A 26,598-nucleotide genomic window follows, 5' to 3' on the forward strand; every position below is an offset into this window, starting at 1 on the left:
GCCAAAAGCCATATTTCTAAGTATCTCTCCCCAAAATAAAAATTCAAAAGGTCCAATGCAAGGGGGTAGATGATAACATGCTGAAGAAGGAAGAGAGAATCACCACAATCATTCTCCCAGCAAAGGTTCCCTTGAAAAGGAAGGTTTCCAGGTGGCTTTGGACTGTGTTGACATCAGTGCTCTAGGAAACTCAACCAATGTGTTTCAACTTCCAATCCTTATTGCTGAACAAAAACAAGGAACAAATGAGCTCTTCCAAAGCACTGCCTCATCAACACAAGGAGAAGGTGGGCAAGACTTCTGACTAACTTCTCAGAGAGGGCACCCAATCAGGTTTCTATGGCTAAATATCTATACAAAGTCAGCATCTAGCTTCTAAAACAGAATTAGGGAAAACAAGTGTTTTCTATCTATAGAGGTCACCCTAGCAAGCCACACCAATCAACTCTGTGAGGCAAAATTAAATGAAACACAAGAAAGTGGTAAGTTCTTCCCTATCTCATAGCCAAGGTCCTTAACAGCATCTGGGATATAAGAACTTAACTATTTGCTGAATTTTGCAGAACTGAGATAATACTGGGATAATACTTTACATGCTATTTTATAACCATTTCCAAGTTAAAATACAATAAGTATTTCTCCATGTTAAGAATTAGAGAAGCTTCCTGTATGCCAGGCACTGTGTTCAGCATTTTACACATATTATTTTAAGATAGCCAGCAAACAACTCACTGAATCTTGGGAGATGGAAATAAATCCTCAAGAGGTACCTGGGTCTCTCTGAAGGCAATCACAGCAAACTCTATACGATACTACAACATGGACAGACATCTCTGATCGACATTAGGATTAGCCAATCCAACTTAATAATAACCAGGTATAGCCACGTATTCACATGGAAGCATAAACAAGTATAAAATATATAGTCAAACAGCAGCAAATAGACCAGATGGGAATATATTCTTTAATCTTCATTATCTATACATTCATCCATAGTTATAACTTTGATCCTCTGTCGACTTTCCTGTTCCATAATTTTCAGCTGCCAGTTCCTGGGTACTCCCAGAAGACAAACAGATTTTAATGTCACCCTAAGAAAAATGTGTTTTGAAAGAAAAATCCACCATACAAAAATCACACATCGCATTCCAAAATCAAGAAGAATATGGCCTTTGAATCACCTACTGTTTCTGAAAGGTCTGTGCTACGATTCATCCCAGTTCCCTGCTCAGAACCTGTGGGATTTTAAACCATTTTCAATCAAGCAACAGAAAACTCAAAATAAAGTGTCACACCCATTGAGCCTACATATCACAGCTCTCCTTTGTATTCTAGATGTTAAGACAAAAAGCAAACAAATAAAAAAAAAAAACATTTTCTTTCTGCTTTAAAAAAAAAAAGTAAGCAATTTTTTTTTCAGATAGTACACCAGAAAACACCACTAATTTATCAAACCAGTTAAGAAATCAGAGAGCTTCCCCCCCGTAACCCGACTCATGAGGTCTAACTCCAGGAGCCTCATCTTGCTGGAATCCCTGGAACCATAACCTTCCCAGTTGCCACCTATGGGCTACCCACACACTGTATCAGCTGGGCCCAAGGCCTGTGAACTTTCCTAGTTGGGACTGTGCCATCTAATCTTTATATTCCATTTATGACTCCTGAGATTGATGACACTAACCCACATCTCCCAGATCATGATAGCCTACTGTATTTATCGTGTGGGGAGGCCTTCTAGGTTTTACTACAGCTCAAACTCATCTTGAACTCCCCCCTACCCATTCCTACAGGTCAGTATTTAAAGCTGTGTTCTCCTCTCCACCAAACTGAGCCCAATGCTTCTTCCAGAGATGTTCCCTGATTAAACACGTGTTATTCTGATCATCTCTTTTCAGTAAATATATATGAATCTTCTAGCAAAACCTCGGAGTCAGTATGCATTGCCTTATAGTACATCTCTAGCTAATCAGGTGGGCTTATTGAGGGAGAAAATCTCCTATTGCCTGATCTGCTGTTTCCTCATGGAGAGACATATTTCAAAGGAACTCTCAGGTCTTTTCCCTGGATTGGGAATTCGGGAGTCAAGAATTGGACATGTGTAGCTCAAGCACCTCTCTTTATCTGCTCTCTTGGAGATGAATTTGCATCTTGCTCTGCTTCCCCATTCTATAGGTGTTAGGGGAGAAATCAAAGGGCAGGGGGATGACCAATAGGAGGAGAAGCCTGCAGTTCTCCAGGGCTATCTGTGTTGGGTGGGGAAATCTGTCTGATTCTAGGATTCACTTTTAGAAATTTCACTTGCCCATGGACATAAACAACAATTTCTAGGACCAACTTCACTGGTCATAAAGAGGATATTTTAACTCCATTTGCCTGATTCCTCTATCTCTTCCAACTGGTTCTGATCACAGGCAAGGAAAGAAAGGGCTATGTAATGGCTCCCTTCAATCCTTCACAATTGAAGACTCTTTCCTTAGATAGACTGTAATTCACTCTGGGGCAGGAGATCTGAACTTTCTCTGTCTTATCACCCTGCATCCCTGTTTAGTGCAAGGTCATGCATAGGGCCACATGAGGCCATTTCATAGCTCAACTCCAGAAGGTACTATTGTGGGGTTGGGAAATGCAACACCCTGATGGGATAGGTACCTGCTGAGTTTCAAAGAAATAAATCCTACTTCCAGTATCTTCACACTCAGACCTGCCTCTTTTCCAAATTATTGTGCCCTACACAATCTAGGAAAGCAAGCAGAATGGGCTTAAATTTTCATTTCTGATATTCTTTCAAAAGAGAACATGAGTCCCATCTATGTGGCACAGACCAGTAATTACAGTCTTTTAAGAGCAAAGCATTTCTAACCAGTGAAATATAACTCAAAGTCTCAATATATGTAACAGGTGCTTCAAGTGAACACAGACTGCCCAGCACCTGGAGCCCCTACTCACTCGGTTTCTCTTCCACCCCTCTGGATGCCCCCAAGGATATTCAGGAGTGCCTTGGCTCCATTCAGATATAAACCTGCCCAGAAGCAGAGGCCAGGGTAGTTGGCCTCCAGGGATCTCTCCAAGAGCCCAGATTCTGGACTACAATTCATCCCACCAAGATACAAGAGAGGCAATGCATGCACATATATTCACATATACAGACACAAAATCAGGAAGATAAGGTTAAAGTTCTGCCTCTGCACCCAAGTGGCTACAGTGGAAAAACAAGAAAAGCAAGTATTTGATGTCCTGTTTCTGCAAAAGGACAAGGGGTGAATGATAAATAAAGGAAGATCGATGCACAAATCCAAGAAAAATATAGCAAAGGCTGATGGCAAAGGCGGCTGCTGCTGGGAGAGCAGGTCTTTTCTGGCTGAGAGTACCAGTGGAGGGGCAGCTCCGGGTCAGGCTCCTCCTCTTGCTCACTCTGATTCTTATCCCTTACTAGCTGCCTTGGGTCACGTAGTAATGAATCTGACACCTTGACTTGGCGATGGGGTTTCTCAACCCTAGCAGTCAGATAACAAAACAGCAAGGCTTGGGTATACAAGAGATTTGTTTGGCTTCTGCTAGGCTTCCTCCTCTCCTGGACATCCTCCCAGGCACTCTCTATAACCAGGCAGCCAGGCATCCAGGCCATATTCGACAGCAACAGAATTAACCAAGCCACTATCACTGGCGTATGGAAATGGCCGCATTGTGCAGAGCCACTCAGACAGGTCCAGAAACTAGACTAGGGAATGGCGGCCTGCCCTAAGAAATAGACCAGTTGGTCTCAGGTCACCTTCCCTGAGACAAATGACAAGCACAGAGAGTATGAGAGAGTACCAGGGGGGAGAAGCGGCCACTGGCCATTAGAATATCTGACTGGGAATCCCAAGTCCTGGGTTTGAGCCCTATGTCTTAGTTTACTGTATGCCATTGCCATGTCACCTAACCTCTTGGACTCAGTTTCCTCATTTTCAAAGTAGGGATAATAGGCCTACTTTAGATTCAATAAAAATATATTGTATATATTTTTATATCCAATATAGGAATGTCTGATACATTCCTCCCTTCCTTTTAAATTACTCATCTGTAAGATGGAAAGGTTTGATCTTACCTCACAGGGCTGTCTGGATGACCTAAAAGAGAATGTATCTCATGGTGTTTAATGAAATTCCAAAGCTGCCTCTACCTGTTTTGAGGAAGATGGCCAGTCTCAAACATGGGGGAAAAGCTAGAAAAATCAATGCCTAAGCCTCAACTTAATTAAAATCTGATTGAAGACCAAAACACAAAACCTAAATAAATGGAGAGAGTTACATTGTTTGTAGATGAGAAGATTCAATTTTGTAAGATGTCAAGTCTCCCCATTTAATATATAAATTTAATGCAATTTCAATCAGAATCTCAATGGTTCTTTTTTGTTTGTTTTTCTCAGAGTTTGATGAATTGAAATTCAACTCAAGTAGAAAAATAAAGGTAGAAGAACAGCGAAGAAAGCTTTGAAATTCTTTGAAAGGAAAAATAACAACAAAACTGTTTACCACAGTTGACCCTTGCACAAAACAAGTTTGAGTGGTGCATGTCCACTTATACACAGATTTTTTTTTTTAGAAAGAGAATTTTATTTGGAATGAAAATAGATAGCCTGTCCCACCCACTTCCTCTAGGGAATATGGATTCTTTTCAATAAATATTATACTGTAAATGTATTTTCTCTTCCTTATGATTTTTTTGTAAAATTTTCTTTTCTCTAGAGGACTTTAAGAATACAATGTATATAACACTTATAACAAACATAATATGTGTTAACTCTTTAGGTTATTGGTGAGGTTTCTAGTCATCTGTAGCCTATTAGTGGTTAAGTTTTGGAAGAATCAAAAGTTAAACCAAGACTTTCAACCACAAGGGAGGTGATACCCCTCACCTTGTCTTGTTCAAATATCAACTAACTGTACAGTAACTAAGAGCCATTGGCACTGGCCCTAAAACAAACAACAATGAAAATAGTAATATCATTTATTAAGTGCTTACAATGGGGTCCAGTACTAACACATTATGGTTAATTCTCACAGCAACTCCGTGAAATGGAATTGTGACTGGAATTATTCCTTACTTTAAATACGGAAAATCCAAGTGAGAGAGCATTTTAATCAAACTCACATAGCTAATAGGCTACAAAAGGACTTGGAAAAGGAGAGGAGAAAAACAAGCTCATGAACGTGTGAGAATCTAGCATAGAAGAAAAAGACATTTCAAACTAGAAGGGAAGGGCTGGATTCTTTAATACATCATACTGAGATAATTAAATAAGCAATGTGGAAAATAAATTAAGTTAGATTGCTATGTCATGTAATAGATAAAAATAAATTCCAAATGGTTTAACGTTTTAAATATTCTAACACCGCTATAAAGGTACTAGAAAGAAAAATGGAAGAATATTTTCATTAGTACAGGTAAAGAGAAGAACTTCCTAAACATTATATAAAGCTCAAACCATAAAGGAAAACACTGCCATAAATTTATGACTTATAAATGATATAAAAGGGATGCCTGGGTGGCTCAGCAGTTAAGCACCTGCCTTTGGCACAGGGCGTGATCCTGGAGTCCTGGGATCAAGTCTCACATTGGGCTCCCTGTATGGAGCCTGCTTCTCTCTCTGCCTATGTCTCTGCCTCTCTCTCCCTGTGTCTCTCATGAACAAATGGGTAAAAATCTTTAAAAAAAAAAAAAAAAAAACAGTATAAAAAAGTCTAATTAAAGAGAAAAAATTTTAAATAAGAAAATATTTTTTAATGTAGAATCAATATCCCTTACATATAAATAGCTCCTTGCACTGAATAAGTAAAAGACAATTCTTTAGGGCAAAATATGATGGTTTTCCTATTAGACTTGTCTCTATAACTAGATTGTAAGCTCCTCAAAGGCAGTCAGTTTCTTATACCTGGATCTCTTTGGCTCAAACCCACAGGCCTACAGTAGGTAATCAATAAGTATTTGGCTGGCAGCTTCTCCATGCTGGCTTGGCACAAATGCAGTAAGAAACCTTTTCCTGGGCTTCTCTGATGTAGAAGCTGATCCAGAGGTCCCAAACAGGAGGCCACCGCCATGCCACAAATTGTGGGGTCAGTCACATGCTGCAGAGTGTTACCTAGAGAGTATCCTACTTTCTTTTTTCTTTTCTTTTTTTTTTTTTTAAAGCAGAGGGAGGCAGAGACACAGGCAGGGGGAGAAGCAGGCTCCATGCAGAGAGCCTGATGTGGGACTCGATCCCAGGTCTCCAGGATCACACCCTCGGTCGAAGGTGGCGCTAAACTGCTGAGCCACCCGGGTTGCTCAGTATCCTGCTTTCAACTCAGAGCTGATACTTCATGATTTTCTTGTTTGAAAAATAGAAAAACGAATTGACTAGCACAAGAGTGACCACCTAAATATTTACTGAATGCGTTCACTAATGATGACTATCATTGATGTATGAATAACATCTAACACACTGACAATGAGTTAAGTAACAATATGAAACACATAACACTACTAAAATGCCCAGGTTTATTCATCAGACGGGCCAATAAATAGAAAGAAACCTTTCAAATTATCCATCCTCAAGATACATAATAGTATTCCACACACTCATTCCAAAGCACACCAGGAAGTCTTCTGCTAATCACTCCCAAGTCCCCAAAGGAGGACAAACATTGATGCTTATCAGTAGAAAATTCTTTCTAAAAGCTGTCCTTGCAAACACTACTAAAAAATGGGGGGGAAGCCAATTTATTAAGGGGTTATTTTTAAAAATCAGTAAGAAAATCACCAGAATTAAGTAGAATGTATGAGCAAAGAATCTGAACAATTAATATAAAAAGGGTAACTTTAAATGGATAGTAAATAGGAAAAAGTACTTAAGTCTCACTAGCATTAAAAATATTCATTAAACAAGAAAAAAGTTTAATTGCAGGCAATTTGATAATTTGAAAGCTATATTGTTCAGTGTTGGTGTAGTACAATGAGTCAGACGCTCAAAACCTGCAAGTGAACTTGGGAATGGGTTCAATTCTGAAACACTGTTTGCCAAAAACGTCTCAGGAACCTGAGTTCACATCTCTGACATGGTAGTTTTCAACTTCTAGGAACTGCCTCAGAATGTCAATAAATATCTTTACATAAGATACTCCCCTCAGCATTGTGTTTAATAAAGTTTAGAGCCTCATAAATATCCAACAGCAGAGGAAGTATTAATGAATTATTTCTAAATTATATTTATGGGGAATTTTAAATGAGGAGGATATTTTTATGATCAAAGATTAATTATATGTTTATATTTTGACTTCAAATATATGACTTCAAGTTGCATACACATCAAAATCTCAATTATTTAACATGTGCAAGACGAAACCTAAAAGGAAACACATCAAAAAAGCTAGTAGCATAGTATTATTTGTCTGAGTCTTTGGGGTGATTGTTTTCCTTCATATCCTCATGTATTCTCCATAGTAGAAGTAATTCAATTTAAAAATCAGAGAAAAAAATAAAAAATTCCTTTAGATGATGACATTTCACATTCTGAAATCTCAACAGGGGTGCCTTCCCTTCATAGGACTCTATACTGCTTCAAAATGCTGAACATTCTAGTCTATTGAACTAGACATTTTGAAAGTAGAAGCAAACTCTGCCTCCCTCCCCCTCTCCTCCCACCCATGTCTGCTCAGTCTGCTCCTCGGAGGCATCAGCAGCCAGTCTGGCCCCACGCTGCTCCCACCTCGGCCCTCATGCCCTCGCTCTGAATCACATGCTTCTCTTGCACTCATCTGTTTCTTGGTAGCTGCCAAGTTCCTTCCAAAGTCACTCAACAAACAAGCACTGAGCACCTCTTCTACATGGGGCTCCGTGTTAGACACTCGGCATGTGTTACTTCAGGCCAGATGAGAAGCTCCTGACAGGAAATGCTATGCTTCTGGCTTCCTGGACGCTGCCCGGGGCTGAGTAGACTGAGGGCAGAGCCGGTCAGTAGGCACCACTGACAAAGTCCCCACACTCAGTCATTGGAGGAGACATCCCTGGATATCTCTCTTTCTCACCTCCCTTGACCCCCCCACCCTGGGCCAGCAGGCCGCAACCATCTTGTCACCGGGGTCATTCCTAAGTGGGCCTCAACCTCCAGTCTCCTATGCTTTGTTCCATCTCCCCACTCTACTGGAGATATCTTTCTAAAATGTAAATCTGATGATATATTGAACACCCCTCACCCCCACCCTCTTTCCCAAACACTGCTTTTTTTTTTTTTTTTTTTTAGATTTTATTTATTTATTTTGAGAGAGAGGCCGAGTAGAAACCCCACTGAGCAGGGAGTCCAGCGCAGGGCTCGATCCCAGACCCTGAGGCCATGACTCAAGCCAAGTCTTTAATGTGGCTGCATTCCTGGCCCTTCCTAACCTCTCCAGCTTCAATGGTCAACCCTTGTCAATTTGCATATTGATACAATTTACTCCATGAGTTTGTGGGGTAGCATTTGTGATGTGTCGGGCATGGTGCCCGGTGTGGGGGATCTGGCAGGAAGGAGACACACACTGTAGATGTGGAAATCAGTCTTCAGTCTGCTGCTTTCTGTCCTTGCTGCTCAGTGGGATACATGCATCAGCAGCATGGGATCGCCTGGGAGCGGAAGTTCTAGACCCTTCCCCAGACCTACTGAAAGGAACTAGTATTGCCATTTGCAGGTGATTCCCTAGGCATGTCAAAGTCTGAGAAGCCCTTTGGGTCTTTTGAAACTTCCATGCATTTCATCAGCCTGGGCTACTTTTTGCCCTTCCCTCTACCTAACTCCCATCATCTTCAGTTTCTGCATGGATTTCCTCTCTGCTAGGAAGACTTCCTTCCCTGACCTCCTAAGTTAGGGCTCGGTGACTCTCTCCAAATGGTGTCACCATGAAAACACTTATGGTTGTGCACTGTGGATGCAGCCCCACTCCTGCAGTACAGGCAGAGGCTGTGTCTCTTCTCATAACCACATCCCTAGCATAAGCCTGCATCTGACATAGGGTAGTGGGTCAATAAAAAGCAGTTTAAAAAAAAAAAAAAAAAGCAAGCATAGGGGCACCTGGGTGGCTCAGCTGGTTAAGCACCTGGCTTCGGCTCAGGTCATGATCTCAGGGTCCTGGGATCGCGTCTCAACACTGGAGTCCCTGCTCAGTGGGGAGTCTGCTTCTCCTTCTCCCTCTGTCCTTTTCCCCGCTTATACCCCCTCTCTCAAATAAATAAATAAAATATTTCTTAAGGTAGAGAATTCAGTGCAAATGTACAATTCCCAGGCTTAATAAATAATTTAGTTTCTAAATTCCTTAGGAGAGGATGGGATTTGGAGGAATTGGGGGGCAGTGAACAGGTTCCTAGGAAGAAGCCAACACCATCCACATCAGTTTCATGCTTCATGTTTTATGTACAAGCTTAGCCTTGTAAGCAACTCCCACAAGCCTTCTAGACATCTTTGTATAAATTAGAAAGAGAAGCTCCTCCCTCAGCACAGATGTAATGCCAGGCTATGGTGCATGGAAGATCCAGCAAGTAAATCATAAGTGGTCCAGTTGCTGTCTATTCAGGGAATGGCCTCCACAACCATATATGGTGGCCCTGCCTTGTACCCACAGTTAGACTGTCCTAATCTTGGAAGAATGGCCATGGAGTAACCACTGGAAACCAGGTCCTGGCTCCACATGACCTTGAGTAAGGAATTTAACTTTTATACACTGGACATAAATAACATCAGCCATGCCTACTTCTTGGGGCTTTGAGAATCAACATTGTAAAATAGAGTGGAGTCGGGACACTTGGGTGGTTCAGTGGTTGAGCCTCTGCCTTTGGCTCAGGGCATGGTCCTGGGGACCCAGGATCGAGTCTCACATCAGGCTCCCCAGAGGGAGCCTGCTTCTCCCTCTGCCTATGTCTCTGCCTCTCTCTGTGTCTCTCATGAATGGATAAATAAAATCTTTAAAAATAAAAATAAGATAAAATAAGAGTGGAGTCATATCTTCCACAGAGTTTATTTTCTCAAGTCAAAGGGTAAGGTAAAAATTGCATAGGACCACAATTACTCTTGAAAATTTTTTTGCCACCACCCAGGAAGTAGAGTCCCATGCGAAGGCTGATGTAGCCCCCATGAAGACTGGCATGCATCTGTCAATACGCCTACCACAACCTCAAAGGAGGGAAGAAAGGCTCGTTCCTTGGTAGAACATTATTTGAACCAATTGGCTTACGTGTGAGGGCCATGTCTACCTAAAGTACAGAACCTCAGATACCAGAATCACCTTCAGTGCCATGAGATGCTCACAACACAAGGCCTTCAGCCCCAGAAGCAGTAGAGAGAAGAGCAGCTTCCCCTCCCTCATCACATACTTCCTCTGGGGTACATGCTCCCTGAAGGGATAGCAAGTGAAATCACTGACTCAACTTAAATTAAGTTTCCCCTTGTCTCCCTTTTGTGCCAAACACATATAATTTGAGCGAGTTAAATGCATAGTCTAATGAAGCTTGAAAACTCTGAAGCAAAATATAAATGCAAAGCATTATTTTTGTGATACACCTACCCAATTAGTATTCTGCGTCAAGGGGAAATCCATACTGTTCAGTACGCAAAGCCCCCAGTGTGGAAAACCTTGAACTTACTCCATTAGCTGGGGGCACATGGGCAGAGCATCTCCTCCCCATGAAAAGGCCAGTGTGCTCCTGGTAAGAGCTGGTGCTTTGGGTTGTACTACCCATAATGGAGGACCAGCACAGAGCCATTCATAGTCTTTCACCCTGTTCCTCTCCTGGGTAGGAACTAAACCTACCAGCTAAGGGAGGAAGACAGAACAAGTCACCATGCTAGTATGAAAGCTACAGGACCAACTCTCTTAGATTAGTTGATGCCCCGAGTAAGGTTCTCAGATCAGCATCAGCACAGGCCACTGAGCAAGCAAATGGTCCCCTCAGCTGCCTGCCCCAACCTCCAGACTGAAGAAAAGACCCACTTCCTTCCAAAGAAAAACAAGTGGCCTTTGCTTTCCAGAGCAAAATGCATCACTGTGAATGCCACCAAGATAAACACTTATCCTCATGTGCCATCTGGGCTGCTCTGGAAATGTTCTATTGAACAAACCTATGATCTACCATTCCATCCAACATATAAAGAACAGAATGCTTGACAAACAAAATCATTTTTTCAAACCAACAATAACAGCACTATTTTACATCTCTGCAGCCCTGCTATGGCCACATGCCCCACTTTTCCATACTTCTAACATAGCTAATCTCCATTCAACAGGAAACCTCAGAAGAGAAAAGCAAGTGCTATACCTGTGTATGGCTATTGAGCTAAATTCTTCGTTAACATACTTTGTGGAAGTAACTATCCAAAACAAATACTAATTCACTCACAATCCACTCTGAATATTCATACTGTTTCTGATGAAAACTAGTTATCAGGAGAAGAAAATTTTCTTCAGAAGCTTTTTGTTTTAATTCCAGTGTAGTTAAAATACAGTGTTATATTAGTCTCAAGTGCACGACATAGTGACTTGACAATTCTATATTTTACTCAGTGCTCACAAGGTAAGTGTACTCTTAATCTCCCCTTCACCTAACAGGGCATCTACTGGTGTTACCTGCTGTCCCTAGGCACTGTGGAGGGTAGATTCAAAGATGACCTTGCCAGAGTCACTATCCCATGCCTTCCCCTCCCCCAGAAGGCTTAAAGCCTACAAGTGTCTTCAGCTAGCAGCTCACCATAAGTAAACCAATAGGAAAAACACTAGCTTGGCAGAAAAAGAGATCAAGAAATCTTTTTTTTTTTTAATAAGATTTTATTTTTAAGTAATCTCTACACCCAACGTCAGGCTCAAGCTTACAACCTCAAGATCAAGAGTCACATGCTTTACAAACTGACCCAGCCAGGTGCCCTGAGATCAAGAAGTCTTAACTGTTCGGTGGACAAGTTCAAGTGTTCCATTAGGCACAGTGTAACTCTGCAATCTATGCCATTTATCCCAACATACATGATAGCCTCAAGTAACATTTAGCTGATGAGGAGAAGAAAACCCAAGACATCAACCGAGTTAGAGGATCTCTTTTACTATTCCGAGCACGTGAAGGTATGGTTCAGGATGGTCTGGATACTCACTGTTCTTCTTGTACATCAAAATTTCAAAGGAATTCATCTCATAGTTCTCAAACGTTTGCCGCACCTTTTCAATTGTGTCTTTATCAGTCAGCTCCCCATACATAAAACTGCAAATCAACCAAAAAACTCAAGTTAGTTAAACAAATATTGATGATTGTACCAGCATATGTTAAGCATCTTTCCTATACCTAGCACTGTGCTGTGTGGAATGAACACGCACACACACACACACAGACAGAGAGAACATTTATTCAATCAAAAAAAAATGTACTGATTCATCAGCACTCAACCCCCCAGAAATGAACAGTATAATAAGGGAGAAACATAGAAAAGAATGGATCAGAAAACAGTGTGACCAGTGCATGCAGAATTACAGAACACAGGACATGGGCACAGAGCCCTGTGGGCTCAGTGAAGGCTTCCCAGAGGTAAAGATAGAGGAAATCTAAAAAGCAGGTGGAAATTTGAAGGCAAAGGAGGGAAAAGAACATTCCAGGTGAAAGAAAAGTATGTGCAAAGACAGAGACGTGAGAGTAAGGTTAATTCTAGAACCTGAATGTCGTTAAGTTCAGTGTGACTGGAATATACACAACGAAGGGAGATTTCACAAGAGATAACATAGAAAGACAAGCACAGACCAGATCATGAAGGCGTACATGGCATTCTAAGCCATGTGAAGTAAGTTCAGCCTTATCTTGAAAGAAACGGGGTGGGCAGGGGGCTTGGGGAGAGACATTGGAAGGTTTTAAGCAAAAGAGTTACATAATCAGATGTGCATTTTAAAATACAACTCTGAGAAATTTCCCGGGGAAGATGGCGGAGCAAATCTGGGAGACAGATTGTTTTTTTCCTCTCCTAATTCCCATTCAAATAAACAAAAGAATAGGAAAAATCACAAAAATTCATCAACCAAAGAATTGCACCAAAGGGTACAATTTGATGCTCTAAACATTAAGGCAGAGCTAAGGAAATAAACAGAAGATTCAGCCACTGTCTGTGCAGCTCTGTTTCCTACCCACCCCACCCCCAAAAAAGCACTGGGTTTAAAAAATAGAAATGATGAAATCCTACAGTTCTTACCAGTACACCTCCCTACTGCTCACATTTGGAGGAAAGTATACTAAGGGGGGAAATAAGTAGCATGAAGGAAAATTAAAGAAAACCTCTAGATAGATGTTCCTACCAACTAATTCCGGTTCTCAGCAGAGGCAGGAAAACTGCCAGGACTGCCCATTTTCCTGAACCCCACTGTGAATAAGGTTTGTCCCTCTGGGAATAAGATACACCCCCAACTGGGTGGAATAAACAATGGCACAGGACACTAATGACATGGAAGAGGGGAAAAGCCATCTCTCAGTGGTACAGGACACAGGCTCCCCATGGACCCAGCGAGCACTTCACCTGTCCACCTCAGGCCTTCTTGTGACCAGAACAAGAAGGACACCAACGTGCAGCGCCCGAACCTAGGGTGACGTGGAAGCAGTGGTGTATGTTCCTAAACAATATAATCTCCATCTTCAGAAACTGTGCATACCGAATGCAATCTAACTTTCTCTTGATCACTTGAATCACAGAATTTCAGAGCCACAAAGAACCTCAGAGTCTACCACCAACTCAAGAGCCTTGCTTGGCTTGATATTGGAAGCCTTGAGCTTTACTGCAGGCTTCCCACTGCCAGCACTGTATTTAAAAAAAAAAAAAAAAAAAAAGTGCCCTCACTGTTGACTTTATGAATTCTGTGTCACTTTTGTTATTATGTCCCTTCCCAGCTCACTGAGCGACATTATTATCTATGGTTGCCCTTGTGCTTCTCTCATGTAGCACTCTGCTTTTCATCTATAAATCAGGAAAACAGATAACTGATCTTGTTGAATTATCTTTTAAAAGACGGCTAGGTCAAGACTAAATTAGCCCTGCCTGAGAACAAGAGGACAACTCCTAGGACGTAAAAACTAGGCTCTGTGATCATCTTATTTAGCCAGTTGCCTTTCTAGCTTCCTCCCACATTTTCTTTCTGAGTTAATTTGCTATATAAGCACCTTCCATTTAAGTGACATGATGGTGTATATGCTGGCCGTTTCCTTCACAAGGTAAAACAAATCCCTGTAAAATGAAGGCTTGAAATGAGTGAGGTGCCATAATCACACCCAGCTTTCATTAGTCTAATGTACTTCCTCAAACTGTAATTTACTGGCAGCTATAAGTTTCCTTTACCCGGACATTAGATTTCAAATACCTGCAATGCAATAAATAAGCACAAAGGGGCTCCTGAGCTCCTGGGAACAGAGCCAGCACAAACAAGGCAGGTTTGCTTCATCTTTAGGAAAAGGGACACGTTCAGGGAATTAAAGAACTTTCCTACCATGGTGCATAAAAGGGAAAGTGACTAAATTTGCAAGTTATCTGATCTTCTTCCTGTGTCTGATTAGAGCCAATAAGAAGCAAGAAAGGGAAGGAAAGGTTGCTCAGGTCACATCAAAAAGTGAGGCTGACTCTCCCGATTTGTTTTGATGGTATATGTGCAAATACTGACAGAGATGCAGATACAGAGACAGAAACGAGGGTAAGAGCACACCACAAACATCAGAGAATTCAACTACAGTACGTAAGAGTCATAACTTCTAAACCTTTCAGGGAAGAAGGGGAATCTCAGATTTCCCAGCCCCAAAACACCTACAATTTAAGGAAATGATATTTTCAAAGCATGTAATACTTTTCACCATAACTCGTTACACGGCTGATTTCATACCCTCAAAACGCAACTTCTGAAAACCGAAGACTATGCCTGTGTCAGACAGGTTTTTCCACCCTCCGGAGCTGACTTTATTTCTGGATTTGCCAGGTCTGGGAAGATGATTTCACTTCATGCAAACACCACTGAAGACAGAAGACTCCGAAGAAGGTGAGGGAGAGGAGTTGAAGCTGGACTGAGCTGAGACCTTGCCAGGGCACCGCAGGGCTGGGGGTGTAGGAGGGCCAGGCACGTGCACTGCTCGCTCTGCTAGCTCTGCTCTGCTCCACACCTTGTGGATGCTTTAAAGGAGCATTTCTAGTGCCCTGGCCCAAGGGTACTTCTTGGTAAGCGCATAGGCGGCCACTATGCACTGTCAAGTGCATAGGCAGCATGCGCTGTTAGCACCATTTGCCTCTGCCTTTGAGTTAGCTACCAGAGATGTGACAGCATGAATTAGAAGGAAACCCAATCCCAGCCCTCTTCTTTCTCTGATGAAAAGCCCTATGAACAAGGCCCTTGTGGCCAACGTCATAGTGATTCTTCTCAGTCATGTATTTTCATCTAAAATTTTGTTTCATGTTCATTTCATTTCAACATCTAACTTTCATATCATTTCATCTAATACCTCATAAACTTCTGAGTCCCCATTTTCTAGATAAAATGACTTTCCTGAGTTTTTCTAGGTGCCTCCGTCTCAGTGACTGCAAGTCCATCAGGTAGCAGAGACCATGTTTTAAGGCTTCTTCAATTTCTCAGTACAGTACATGAACGAGAGATGATGTTACTATGAATATGAATTAACACTAAATGAGAGAAAGGCAATCCCCACACCGAGTCAGCCGTTTTATTTTTCCAGAAGATACTGTGATAGATTGTTCAACAGAACAGCCCCAAACATAAATACCTGCAGGTACTGCTTTTTTGCATCACTTCCGCCCTGTGATAGCCAGACAGCTTGCAAAATCCATCATTGCTGTACACGATAGGCCAGTCCACTATCTGGGCATTCCCCAATACAAAATTAGTATCTGTTAAAAAAAAAAAAAAAAAAGAAGAAGGAGAAGAAGAAGGAGAAGGAGAAAAGAAAAGAAAAGGGTATAGGAGGCAAGACATTAGTTGAGATTCAATGAGGACACAAATCATGTCAACCAATCCAGGTATCTTGGCTTCCCTCTAAAACAGTCTCTTGAACAGGAAATGGCCCTGTGAGGAATACAAAAGAACAGTCCTTTAGAGTTGAGTATTTTGAATTCAAATGCTAAGGTTATTGTCCTCTAAGAGGAATTTAGCAATGGAAACATACCTAACCAACCAACCAATGAATCCTGCAGAAATCCAGTGATTCCTCAGAGACACGTGCAAGTACTAACTCATCTCAATGAAAGTACATAGTACTCTGGAGCAAGAGAGAATGCAAAAGGAATTTCTTCTGGGCTCCATCTGGCATCTCAGCCTTGTCTGTCTTTTGACAGCCTTCTTAGAGAGACAGAGGAAGGAAGACGGAGGATCACCTCATGGAACACACACACCAGACAGTCCTCCTCTTAGTTAGGAAGTGACTAGACCCTCCTAATATAGAGCCTATACAACCTGATCCAGATGCTCACAATGGCAAAAACCTTCTTGCTGATTCTCAGATTTTGTAGCCACAGAAGCCACATTTCAGATCTCTTTTCACTGACTACCAGCCCACATGCACTTTGGATGCAGATTAAGTGGGCCAGAGACGTATGGCTGCTCCGTGTGTTCTCACCACTTCCCACATTTTTCAAGATCAAAAGTCTTCAGTACTTTTTGTGCTCAGGTAATCAACTGTCCATCTTTTTCTCTTTAAGACCTCAAATTTAAAAAAAATAAAATAAAATAGTAAGACTTCAAATTAAGCAAATAGCATCCAGAACTTAAGAATCATCATTATTTTAGCTTGGCTCTCTCCTCTCCACAGAATACTTCCCCAAGGGGAAAAAAAAAAAAAAGAACACACACACAACCCTTCTTTTGTTGTAAACTGAGGGGGTTTTGTTTACATATGCACACTGCGCAAAATGAAATGCATACTGTGCAAAGTGACATATAATGTCCTCATTTAATTGGGAGGCTAATTTTGTTCTACTACAGCATCTACAATATATTCACAATATGGGTAATCATCCCTTCTTATTTATGTGGGAAGAAATAGAAGAACCAAAGGGAGGAGAAATAACTAAATATGGTCATCTCTTCTTGGAAATGCTTTCAGCTATTTAAAAGGAACATAAAACACAACTTTCATTAAGTTAAAGAATACACCTGTTAATTTTATAAATATGCTTTTCCTGAAAATCTGCAACCAGTCTTTCCCTCCATTTCTCCCATATAGTCCTGAGTACCCACTAGGTACCAAGCCCATGATGAGACCCTGGAGATAACAAGCCGGAGATATGATCCATGCATTCCAGGAACTTATCAGGACAAAAAGACATGTGTACAACTAACTAAAGAAACCAGTAATAAAATGATTAACTCCGAGGGAGGTAAAGACCTGTGTCTCAGAGGGGTAACATTTGAACTTGCTCTACCCTGGAAGGATGAGTAAGCCTCATTCAAACATTCTGAATGCCTAACATGTAACTACCACATATGATACAAAAACAATACTTAGAAGAAAAAAAAAAACAATACTTAGAGAAATGAAAACATATTGTCTGCCTTTGGTGAACTCAAGAGGTTGTGAGAGGAAGGGAACATTCCAGACTGAAGACCAGCATGAGCAAAGGTCTGGCAGCATGGAACACATAAAGACTGGTGTAGACAAAGGGTAGCCAGGAAGATTCGGAGGAGATAAGCCTGAAGACCAGCCTAGGATGGGCTTGACTGTCAAAGGTCTCTGACTATGTTCTGGAGATAGAATAACCCTTCAGGTATACCACTAGGATGGCTATAATAAAAAAGACAACAGCAAGTGTTGATGAGGATGTGGAGAAATTAGAACCCTCACACTGGAACCCTTGTGCACTGCTTCTGGGAATGTAAAATGGTGCAGTCAATTTGACAAAGAGTTTGGCAATTCTTCAAAAGTTACACATAAAGTTACCACATGACTCAGCAGTTCTATTCCTAAATACATGCTCAAGAGAAATGGAAACATATGTCTACATAAAAACTTGTACATGAATGTTCATAGCAACATTATTCATAATAGCCAAAATGTGGAAACAATCCAAAATATCCTTAAACTGATGGGTAGACAAAATGTGGTATCTATTTGGCAATAAAAAGAAACAAAATACTGATACATATTGCAACATGGAAGAACCTTAAAAATATATTGCTAAGTGAAAGAAGCCAGACACAAAAAGTCACATATTTTTTGGTTCCGTTTACGTGAAAAGTCCAGAAGTAGCAAATCCATAGACACAGAAAGTAGATTCATCATTGCCAGGGGCCTGGAGGGGAGGGGTGGGAAGATGCAGTGACTGCCAATGGGTATGGAGTTTCTTTTTGGGGTGGTGAAAATGTTCTTGAATGTGATCATGGTGATGGATGCATAACTCTCTGAACACACTAAATCAAACATTTAAAAAGTGTGAAATTTATGGAATGTGAATTATATCTCAATAAAGATGTTATTTTTAAAAAAGGGATAACCCTTCATGTTGGCCTTCTTTTCCTGAATTATTCTTGAACAGAACAACTAAGCCTTAAAAGAAGTACAAAATTCACTGAGTCAGGAGGACCTGGTTCGCTCAGTCAATTAAGTATCTTACTCTTGATTTTGGCTCAGGTATGATATCAGGGTCATGAGATCGATCCCCATGTGGGATTCTCTCTCCCCGTCTCCCTCTACTGTCACCCCATTCATGCACATGGCTTTCTCTCAAAAAAAAAAAAAGAAAAAAATTCACTAAATCACCCCTAAGTATATATGAAGTCCGATCAGTTTAACTCTCTTGTTGATTCCTAAAAGTTCACTAAATCACCCCTAAGTATATATGAAGTCCGATCAGTTTAACTCTCTTGTTGATTCCTAAAAGTGTAAGCAATTTTCCTCAAAGACCTCAAATAGTTGGGAAAAACTGAGTGAGCTCTTTCATGGCTAATGCCCAATAAAGTTATGTGCTAAGAAGGAATAACAGCCAGTTATCCATAATGATTTGACTGCATGTGTTTATTTTCTCTCCTATCCTAGGAACCTCTAAAATAAAAACATATGAAATAAAAAGATAAAAATCCACAAAAATTAGAGTAAAAAAGAACAGAAAAAAATGACTATTGAAGAAGTAGAAATAATATAAGAAACAAAAAATAACTTTAACAAAATCCTCATTTAGTATCCTCATAGAGATTTAAGAGCTATTATAACCATAAAACAAGAATAGGATGCTATGAAAAAAAATAAGATTACAGGTAAGACCCTCAATAAATTAAAAGTGAGTAATTAAAACTTCAACATAAATATTATAAGATAAAGTCTCATAGATAAGACAGAAAGAGATAGAAGCATTTTTAAAAATAAGACACAGAGCATCAATTCAAGAGGAACAACATGCATCTTAGTAGCAACAGCAGAAAGAACAAATGAGAAAAAGCCAGAGACATTTTTTAAAAATTAAAACAATCAAATGGGAGGCTAGAATAAAGATATCCAGATGTGCAAAGACCTAGGAAAGTTATTTCCTACATATTCTTTTTTTTAAGATTTATTTATTTATTTGAGAACAAGTGTGAGTGGCAGGAGGGGAAGGGGAAGAGAAACTCCTCAAGCAGACTCCCTGCTGAGTGCAGAGCTCAGTACAGGGCTCAATCCCAGGACCCTGAGATCATGACCTGGGCCAAAAGCAAGAGTCGGTTGCTTAACCAGATATCCCTTTTTTTTTATTATTTATATATTCATGAGAGAGAGAGAGATAGGGAGAGGCAGAGGGAAAAGCAGGCTCCCTGCAAGGAGACTGATGTGGGACTCCATCCTGGACCCCGGGATCACACCCTGAGCCCAAGGCAGACGCTCAACCACTGAGCCACCCAGGCATTCCCCTACCACATATTTTTTCTTGGGAAGTTACTTGGGTATGTGTATCAGCAAAGTGAAGGAGTAAGGGAAGAAGATAACATGAGAACCAAGGGGGAAAGTAGCTCCAAATATAGAAAGCAGGAAGGAAGCTAAAAGAAAGCATTCAGCATAGAATGATTCCAAGAACAGAAGTTCTAGAAGATAAAGATCAGGATCTGAGGATATTACTGATCATTTGAAACAACATGAAAAGTCAATATACGGGGCACCTGGGTGGCTCAGGTGGTTAAGTGTCTGCCTTCAGCTCAGGTCATGATCCGAGTCCTGGGATGGAGCCCCCATCGGGTTCCCTGCTCAGTGGAGAGCCTGCTTCTTCCTCTCCCTCTGCCCACCTCCCACCCCCTGGCTCGTTCTCTCTCTCTCTCTCTCTCTCTCTCTCTTTATCTCTCTCTCAAATAAATAAAAATCTTTTCAAAAAAATAAGTCAATATAGGTATATAATTTGGGGGTGGGAGTGGGGAGAAAAAGAAAGTAGTGCCAAAGAAAACAAAAGCTGTGCAAGTAGGGAGAACACATCACATCATGTCTCATTACTGTCATGACGATGAAAACACCTTATTAATCTACAATTTTTAAAATCAACATACAGTCAAAGCATGAAATATTTAACTATATATATCTCAATATAATCTTAGCGATTCCAACATTGTAAAAATAAAATGATAAGTTTAGAGAGAAAAGTGTTCTCAAATCATGAGATGATATCTCTAATTGATATAGTAACAAAAGTACAAATATTTTAAAGTTGCAAACATAACCAATAAGGGAGTAATATAATTACATTAAAAGAAGGGGAAAAAAATAAAAAATAAATAAAAGAAGGGGGTAGAAAGTAAACCGAGATAAGAACTCAGCTAAATTAACAGAAGTCAACAGCTAATAGCTAAAACTGATAAATCTAGAAATAGCTACAATGCATATTATTTGGAAACATGGCAGAAACTATAAGAAGAAACAGCTAAAATTAGAACATGTGACCTCTAGTGAGCAGGGCAAAGGGACAAGGCTCAGGACGGTTATTTTTCTTTACAACCTCTTCAGTTTGATTTTTTTAACCAAGAACATATATTACTTTGATAAAAATAAGTATATTCTTAATTTTTAATGAATTTAATCAGAAAAAATTAACTTATTGATTATTTTTTTTTTTTTTTTTTTTTTTGCTAAAAAATGAGAACAGGATACATTTCAAGCTACAGATATCACTGCAATTTCCCACAAACATATTCTGGTCATCCTTTAAAGGTGCCCACCCTTCCTCAAGCATTCTCATTGTCAGTAGGGTGCAGATTGCAGTCTTATCTGGGAAAAAGTAAGTCTCCTAGTATCTTCTTTGACTTTAGAAAGGAAATAGAAAAATAGGAAGTGCTGTAGGAATAGAAACATCATACTGATCAACTACTCAGAGGATTTCTCATCATAGAATATAAAATTCTAAAATAGTTAACTACTGTTAACCCAAGCAAGAAATTACAGTTGCCAGGGAGCACGATTCCCTTGCCACTATATGATGGAAGCTCTAGGAGCTCCCTCTTTACCCAAAGATGTGGCGTGGAAGGAAAAATTTTAGTCCCAGTCACAAAGCCTCCAACAGGAAGGAAACTCTTCCCCCTACCCCTGCTCCATCCTTTGCACACACCTGTGTACCCTATTACCGTTGGCTGGAAAGAGGGTATATTCTAGATTCTCTTCAGTTCCTAAGCTACAAATAATTGACCTATAAGTTACCTTCCAAAATGCAGTCTGTTTATAAATTGTGGGCTACCCATAAAAATACCATAATGTTACATATATCAGAAACTAAGGGATTCCACATAATCAATATTCCAGATATTAATAAGAATGTATGTCATTTATCGAAATTTACTCTGTGCCAGGCTCTGTACTAAGACTTTACCATATATTAAGGCGAGGGTTTTTTAACCTTCAAAATAATCTTTGTGAGGTGGTATGCCTTTACTAGATGAATCGTCACAGATTTCATCATTTTACACTGAGCCTCTGAGGACATAGTCAGTCATGGCAGGTTAGAGTCAGGATTTGAATCTAGGTCTATTTGACTTCAAAATCCATTCTTTTAATCATCATATTATATCATCTCACTCTTACTCCATTAAGTACCAAAATCAGACCATTTCTATGAAAATCTTTGTAACACATAGGTTTATGTGCCTTCCTATAAAAATACTAAATATAATGAGATCTTCAACTGATGAGTCAACATTACCATTATTGTCACCATATATGATTCTACTTTGTGATCTACAAAGACGTCCTTAGGAAATATTGATGTGTGCAGAAGTAATTGTTCCTCATCTAAATGATTGGGTTCTCCTGTCTAGATTTTCTTTTTTTTTTAAAGATTTTATTTATTTCATGAGAGACAGAGAGAGAGAGAGAGAGAGAGAGAGAGAGAGAGAGAGGCAGAGACACAGGCAGAGGGAGGAGCAGACTCCATGCAGGGACCCTGACATGGGACTTGATCCCGGGTCTCCAGGATCATGCCCTGGACTGAAGGCAGCGCTAAACCGTTGAGCCACAGGGGCTGCCCTCCTGTCTAGATTTTCAATGTTTGGTCTCTTGCTTCACTTGTAAATTGTCGCTTCCCACTTCTTAAAACTTGGTGTGTTGACCTATTCTCTAACAGTCCTGCTTCCACATGGCGACAGAAGAGGACAGGAGAGGAGGGGAAACTTCGTGCCTGGATCCCCGTCTGACACTCAAGGGTGAGAGAGGATGCCATACTGGTGACCTAAAGATGCTGCAGAACAAACCTGGTCATATTAGCCTCCTGAGCCTCCACCCCCTCAGCTCCTATGGATTCTGAAAAGGATCCAGAAGCTTCCAGCTACATCACTGTAGAGCAAACGTGGCTGTATTAGCCTCCTGAGCACCCCCTCAGCTCCCAAAGATTCTGGAAAGGATCCAGAAGCTCCCAACTACGCCGCTAGTGCTGACGTTAGCATAAGCAGATGGTTATCACAGTGGAGCAAAGTGACCCTGTAGCCAAAGGCTGTGTCAAACTGCCTGACTTGGGGGTTCAGGCAAATATCAGAGGTGAGCAGCACAGCTAGTGGGGGCCTAGATAGGATCAAATTATGTATACACATACACACATACATACATAACACACACATGCATACACATACTACACACACACACACACACACACAAGGGAGTATGTGTCAGGTCGAGGCAGGGCATCAAGTTCTGTTCAAACCAATGAACAGAATATAAGTTCAGCTGCTAGTCACCTAGTGACTAGAACAGAGGCCACTGCCAGAAACTAGAGGAGGGGAAATAAGGCCTTGCACTGGGGATCTGAGGCCCCCAAGGTGGTGCAAGTGCTTGCCTCTACCCCATACATCATTGTAGGGGAAAGCAATGGGATGGGCAGAATTGGATTCTCAACACAAGAGACTGAGTTACCCAAAAAAGAATAATTAAAAGGGAAAAGCTTGAGATCCTACTAACTGGGACATTCATAGTCTCCCTTTGCTGTTCAGTGGAGGGGAAGCTTCTGAGGGAGATAAGCTCTGGTAAATAAAATAAAGAAGTGAACCTAAGTGGGTCTAAGTCAATTTGCTACCACGCCTCCGAGAGATAGGTCTGCATAAGAAGAGACAGGCACAGAAAGTGGGAATCTCCTAAAACATCAAGAAGACATAATCTCTTAAGGCTGCAGCAGAATTGGCCTGATCTGAATACAAGAGACTTGGAGATTTTTAAACTGAGAAATGTTAGGATACCTGCCATTCTTCATGGGGAAAAGGGCATTGACATCATCAAGACTGCATGTATTAATAGTTATTGGGTCATTCATTACTCCTCGAGGTAGGCAGACACTAGTGTTCATCTATTTTTATAGATATTGCAAAAAAGGCTTAGTAAATTGGCAAAACTAACACTGAATCAGGGTTGACAGAAACAGAACCAATAGGAGGTAAGGTGTGTGTGTGTGTGTGTGTGTGTGTGTGTGTGTGTGTGTGTGTATCCAGAGAAAGAAAGAGAGATTTATTACAAGGAATTGGCTCATGTGATGATGAAGGATAATAAATCCCAAGATCTGCAGTTGGCAAGCTAAAGACCCAAGAGAGCCAATGGTGTAGTTCTAGTTCAAATCTAAAGGCCTAAGAACCAGGAGAGCTCATGGTGTAGACTGAAGAAGAGCCAGTGTTTCATTTCAAACCCAAAGGCAGGAAGACCAGTGTCCCAGCATACAAGCAGTCAGGCAGAAGGAATTCCCTCTTATTCAGGGGAAAGTCAGCTTTTTGTCTTATTCAGCCCTTCGACTGATTAGATGAAGCCCCCTTACCTTAGGGAGAGCAATCTGCTTTACTCAATCCACTGATTTAAATGTTCCACTCATCCAAAAACACCCTCATGGAAACACTCAGAATAATATCTGACCAAATATCTCCACACTCAATAACCGAATCAAATTGACACATAAAATTAACCATCACAAACACCAAAGCCAATGCTCTTAACTCTATGATATTCTACAGTAATCCTTAAAGATTCAGCAGAACCACAGCTCACAAATTCTGCAGTTCCCTCAAAATCCTTGGTAGTGCTCCAGGACTCCAGGTTTTGGCAGAATACAGTAGCTCTATAAAGCTCTATTTTGATAAATAGCTTTTATGAAGGCAACACTTATCTTTCCACATCTGGGGCTTTCACTGAGAGGAAGGAGTATCTATCCATCCCCAGAAGGAAGCATTAGACTGAACACTTTCAACAGTTTTCTTCACTGCCCCCGTCACTTCTACCCACCTAAGTAGATTGATCAAGCTCTTAGTAGGTATCTCAAAAGCAAGGAGAATCCACTGTGTGTACTGACCTCTCAGACTTGCCTGTGCCTGGTGTGGTGGGGGAAGAGAGGACCTGAATCACTTGCTTCAGAACCCACTTGGGGGACACATGGGTGGCTCAGTGGTTGAGTGTCTGCCTTTGTCTCAAGTCACGACCCCAGGATCCTGGGATCAAGTCCCCCTGAGGCTCCCTACACGGAGCCTGCTTCTCTCTCTTCCTATGTCTCTGCCTCTCTCTGTGTGTCTCTCATGAATAAATAAAATAAAATCTTTAAAAATAAAAAAATCCACTTGAGGGGCACCTGGGTGGCTCGGTTGGTTAAGCATCCAACTTTTGATCTCAACTCAAGTCTTAATCTCAGGGTTGTGAAGCTCCTGCTGGGCGTGGAGCTTACTTTAAAAAAAGAAAGAAAGGGATCCCTGGGTGGCTCAGTGGTTTAGCGCCTGCCTTCGGCCCAGGGCATGATCCTGGAGACCCAGGATCGAGTCCCACGTCAGGCTCCCTGCATGGAGCCTGCTTCTCCCTCTGCCTGTGTCTGTGCCTCTATCTCTGTCTGTCTGTCTGTCTGTCTCTCTCTCTCTCTCTCTGTGTGTCTCTCATGAATAAATAAATAAAACCTTAAAAAAAAAAAAAGAAAGAAAGAAAAAAGAAAAGAACCCACTGGGACAGTCCTGCCAGCTCTCTGCCCTGTCACCTCCAGCTTCTTGGTCTAGGAATAGGTCAGTGACTTTTGGTCTAGAAGTCAAAGTCTAGTCTTGAAGAGGGAGACAGGTGGTACTGCATGTTGTTCAATCCCGTTTAACAGTAATAAAGCTGATACTGTATTTTGACTTTCAAGTGGCTCCTTCAGGCTTCACTTCGGTAAAAACCTGGAGGGATCAAGGTTAAACAGGCTCCAACACATTAACATGGATCAAAGTTCCAAGATCCCAAAGGGTATTCAGAGGTCATCTGTTTTCCTGCCTCTCCGCACTGGTGAGAGTCTTCATAAAATACCTACAAAGGAAGAAGCAATATGATCCCCTCCAGAACACTCTTGGTGCTTTAAGTCCTTTTTACTTTCTATCTTCTCTTTGAAAAAAGTATATTTTTAGTAGAGACCAGCCCTTCACATGTCTCAGGCCCATGCCTATGAAAGCTGGCCCAAAGCATCACTATAAACAGATTACACTGGTAGCTCCCAATAAACTGTGCCTCACACTCATGCTCTGTTTAGTTTCCTCTCTGGGAATCTGGGTGGCTCTGTGATTTGTCTGACCAACAGACGGCAGAAGAATGGATGCTATGTCAATCCCAGGCCTAAGCACTGAAGGTCTGGAAGTGTCTACTTCTGCACCCTTGGGAGCCCTGAGCTTCCTGGTAAGCCTGGAGCTATACTACTGGAGATACCACATGGACATTCTACAAGCAGAGGGTACCTGGTCAGATAGAGGCCATGAGATTCTATGGAGAAGTACCAAGGAACCTAGTCAACAATGGAAACCAATGGGAGAATAAGGGGTAAGAGAGACCCTATTAATCCACCCGTCCCCAGCAATCCCTAGGGTCCCCAGAGCACCATCCAAAAGAACTGCCATGGGGACAACAAGTTGGGTCTAATGAGCTGTGTGGGTATGTTCTTTTAGCTCTGTGGGTCTCGGTAGAAGTGAACTAGAAGTTTTCTATACTTCTGGTAACAATAAAATCTGACTCTCTAAGTAACTAGATTCAAAACAAAGAACAAATCAGATGATGCCTCTGCAACCTACAACTACCCACCCTTGAGGAGTAATCAACCAGTCATAACTCTAAAATGTCACTTCCCTAAATGCTAGACTCCGTAGAATCTAGGTCACTTTAAAAAGAGCAGAAACACCTTCTAAACTTAACTCAGTG

The 26,598-nt window shown here is 41.1% G+C and overlaps 1 protein-coding gene across 1 annotated transcript in view; it reads right to left on the reverse strand.

Moving 5' to 3' along the window:
• The window catches only part of KCNH1 (potassium voltage-gated channel subfamily H member 1), a 372,237-nt gene that overhangs the window by 329,247 nt on the left and 16,392 nt on the right, over window positions 1-26,598 (reverse strand). The window contains 2 exon segments of the mRNA XM_038542056.1: window positions 12,125-12,231; window positions 15,763-15,886. Coding sequence (XP_038397984.1) covers window positions 12,125-12,231; window positions 15,763-15,886 — 231 coding nt within the window.

This window comes from Canis lupus, chromosome 7 (assembly GCF_011100685.1).
Source record: "Canis lupus familiaris isolate Mischka breed German Shepherd chromosome 7, alternate assembly UU_Cfam_GSD_1.0, whole genome shotgun sequence".
Classification (NCBI taxonomy): domain Eukaryota; kingdom Metazoa; phylum Chordata; class Mammalia; order Carnivora; family Canidae; genus Canis; species Canis lupus.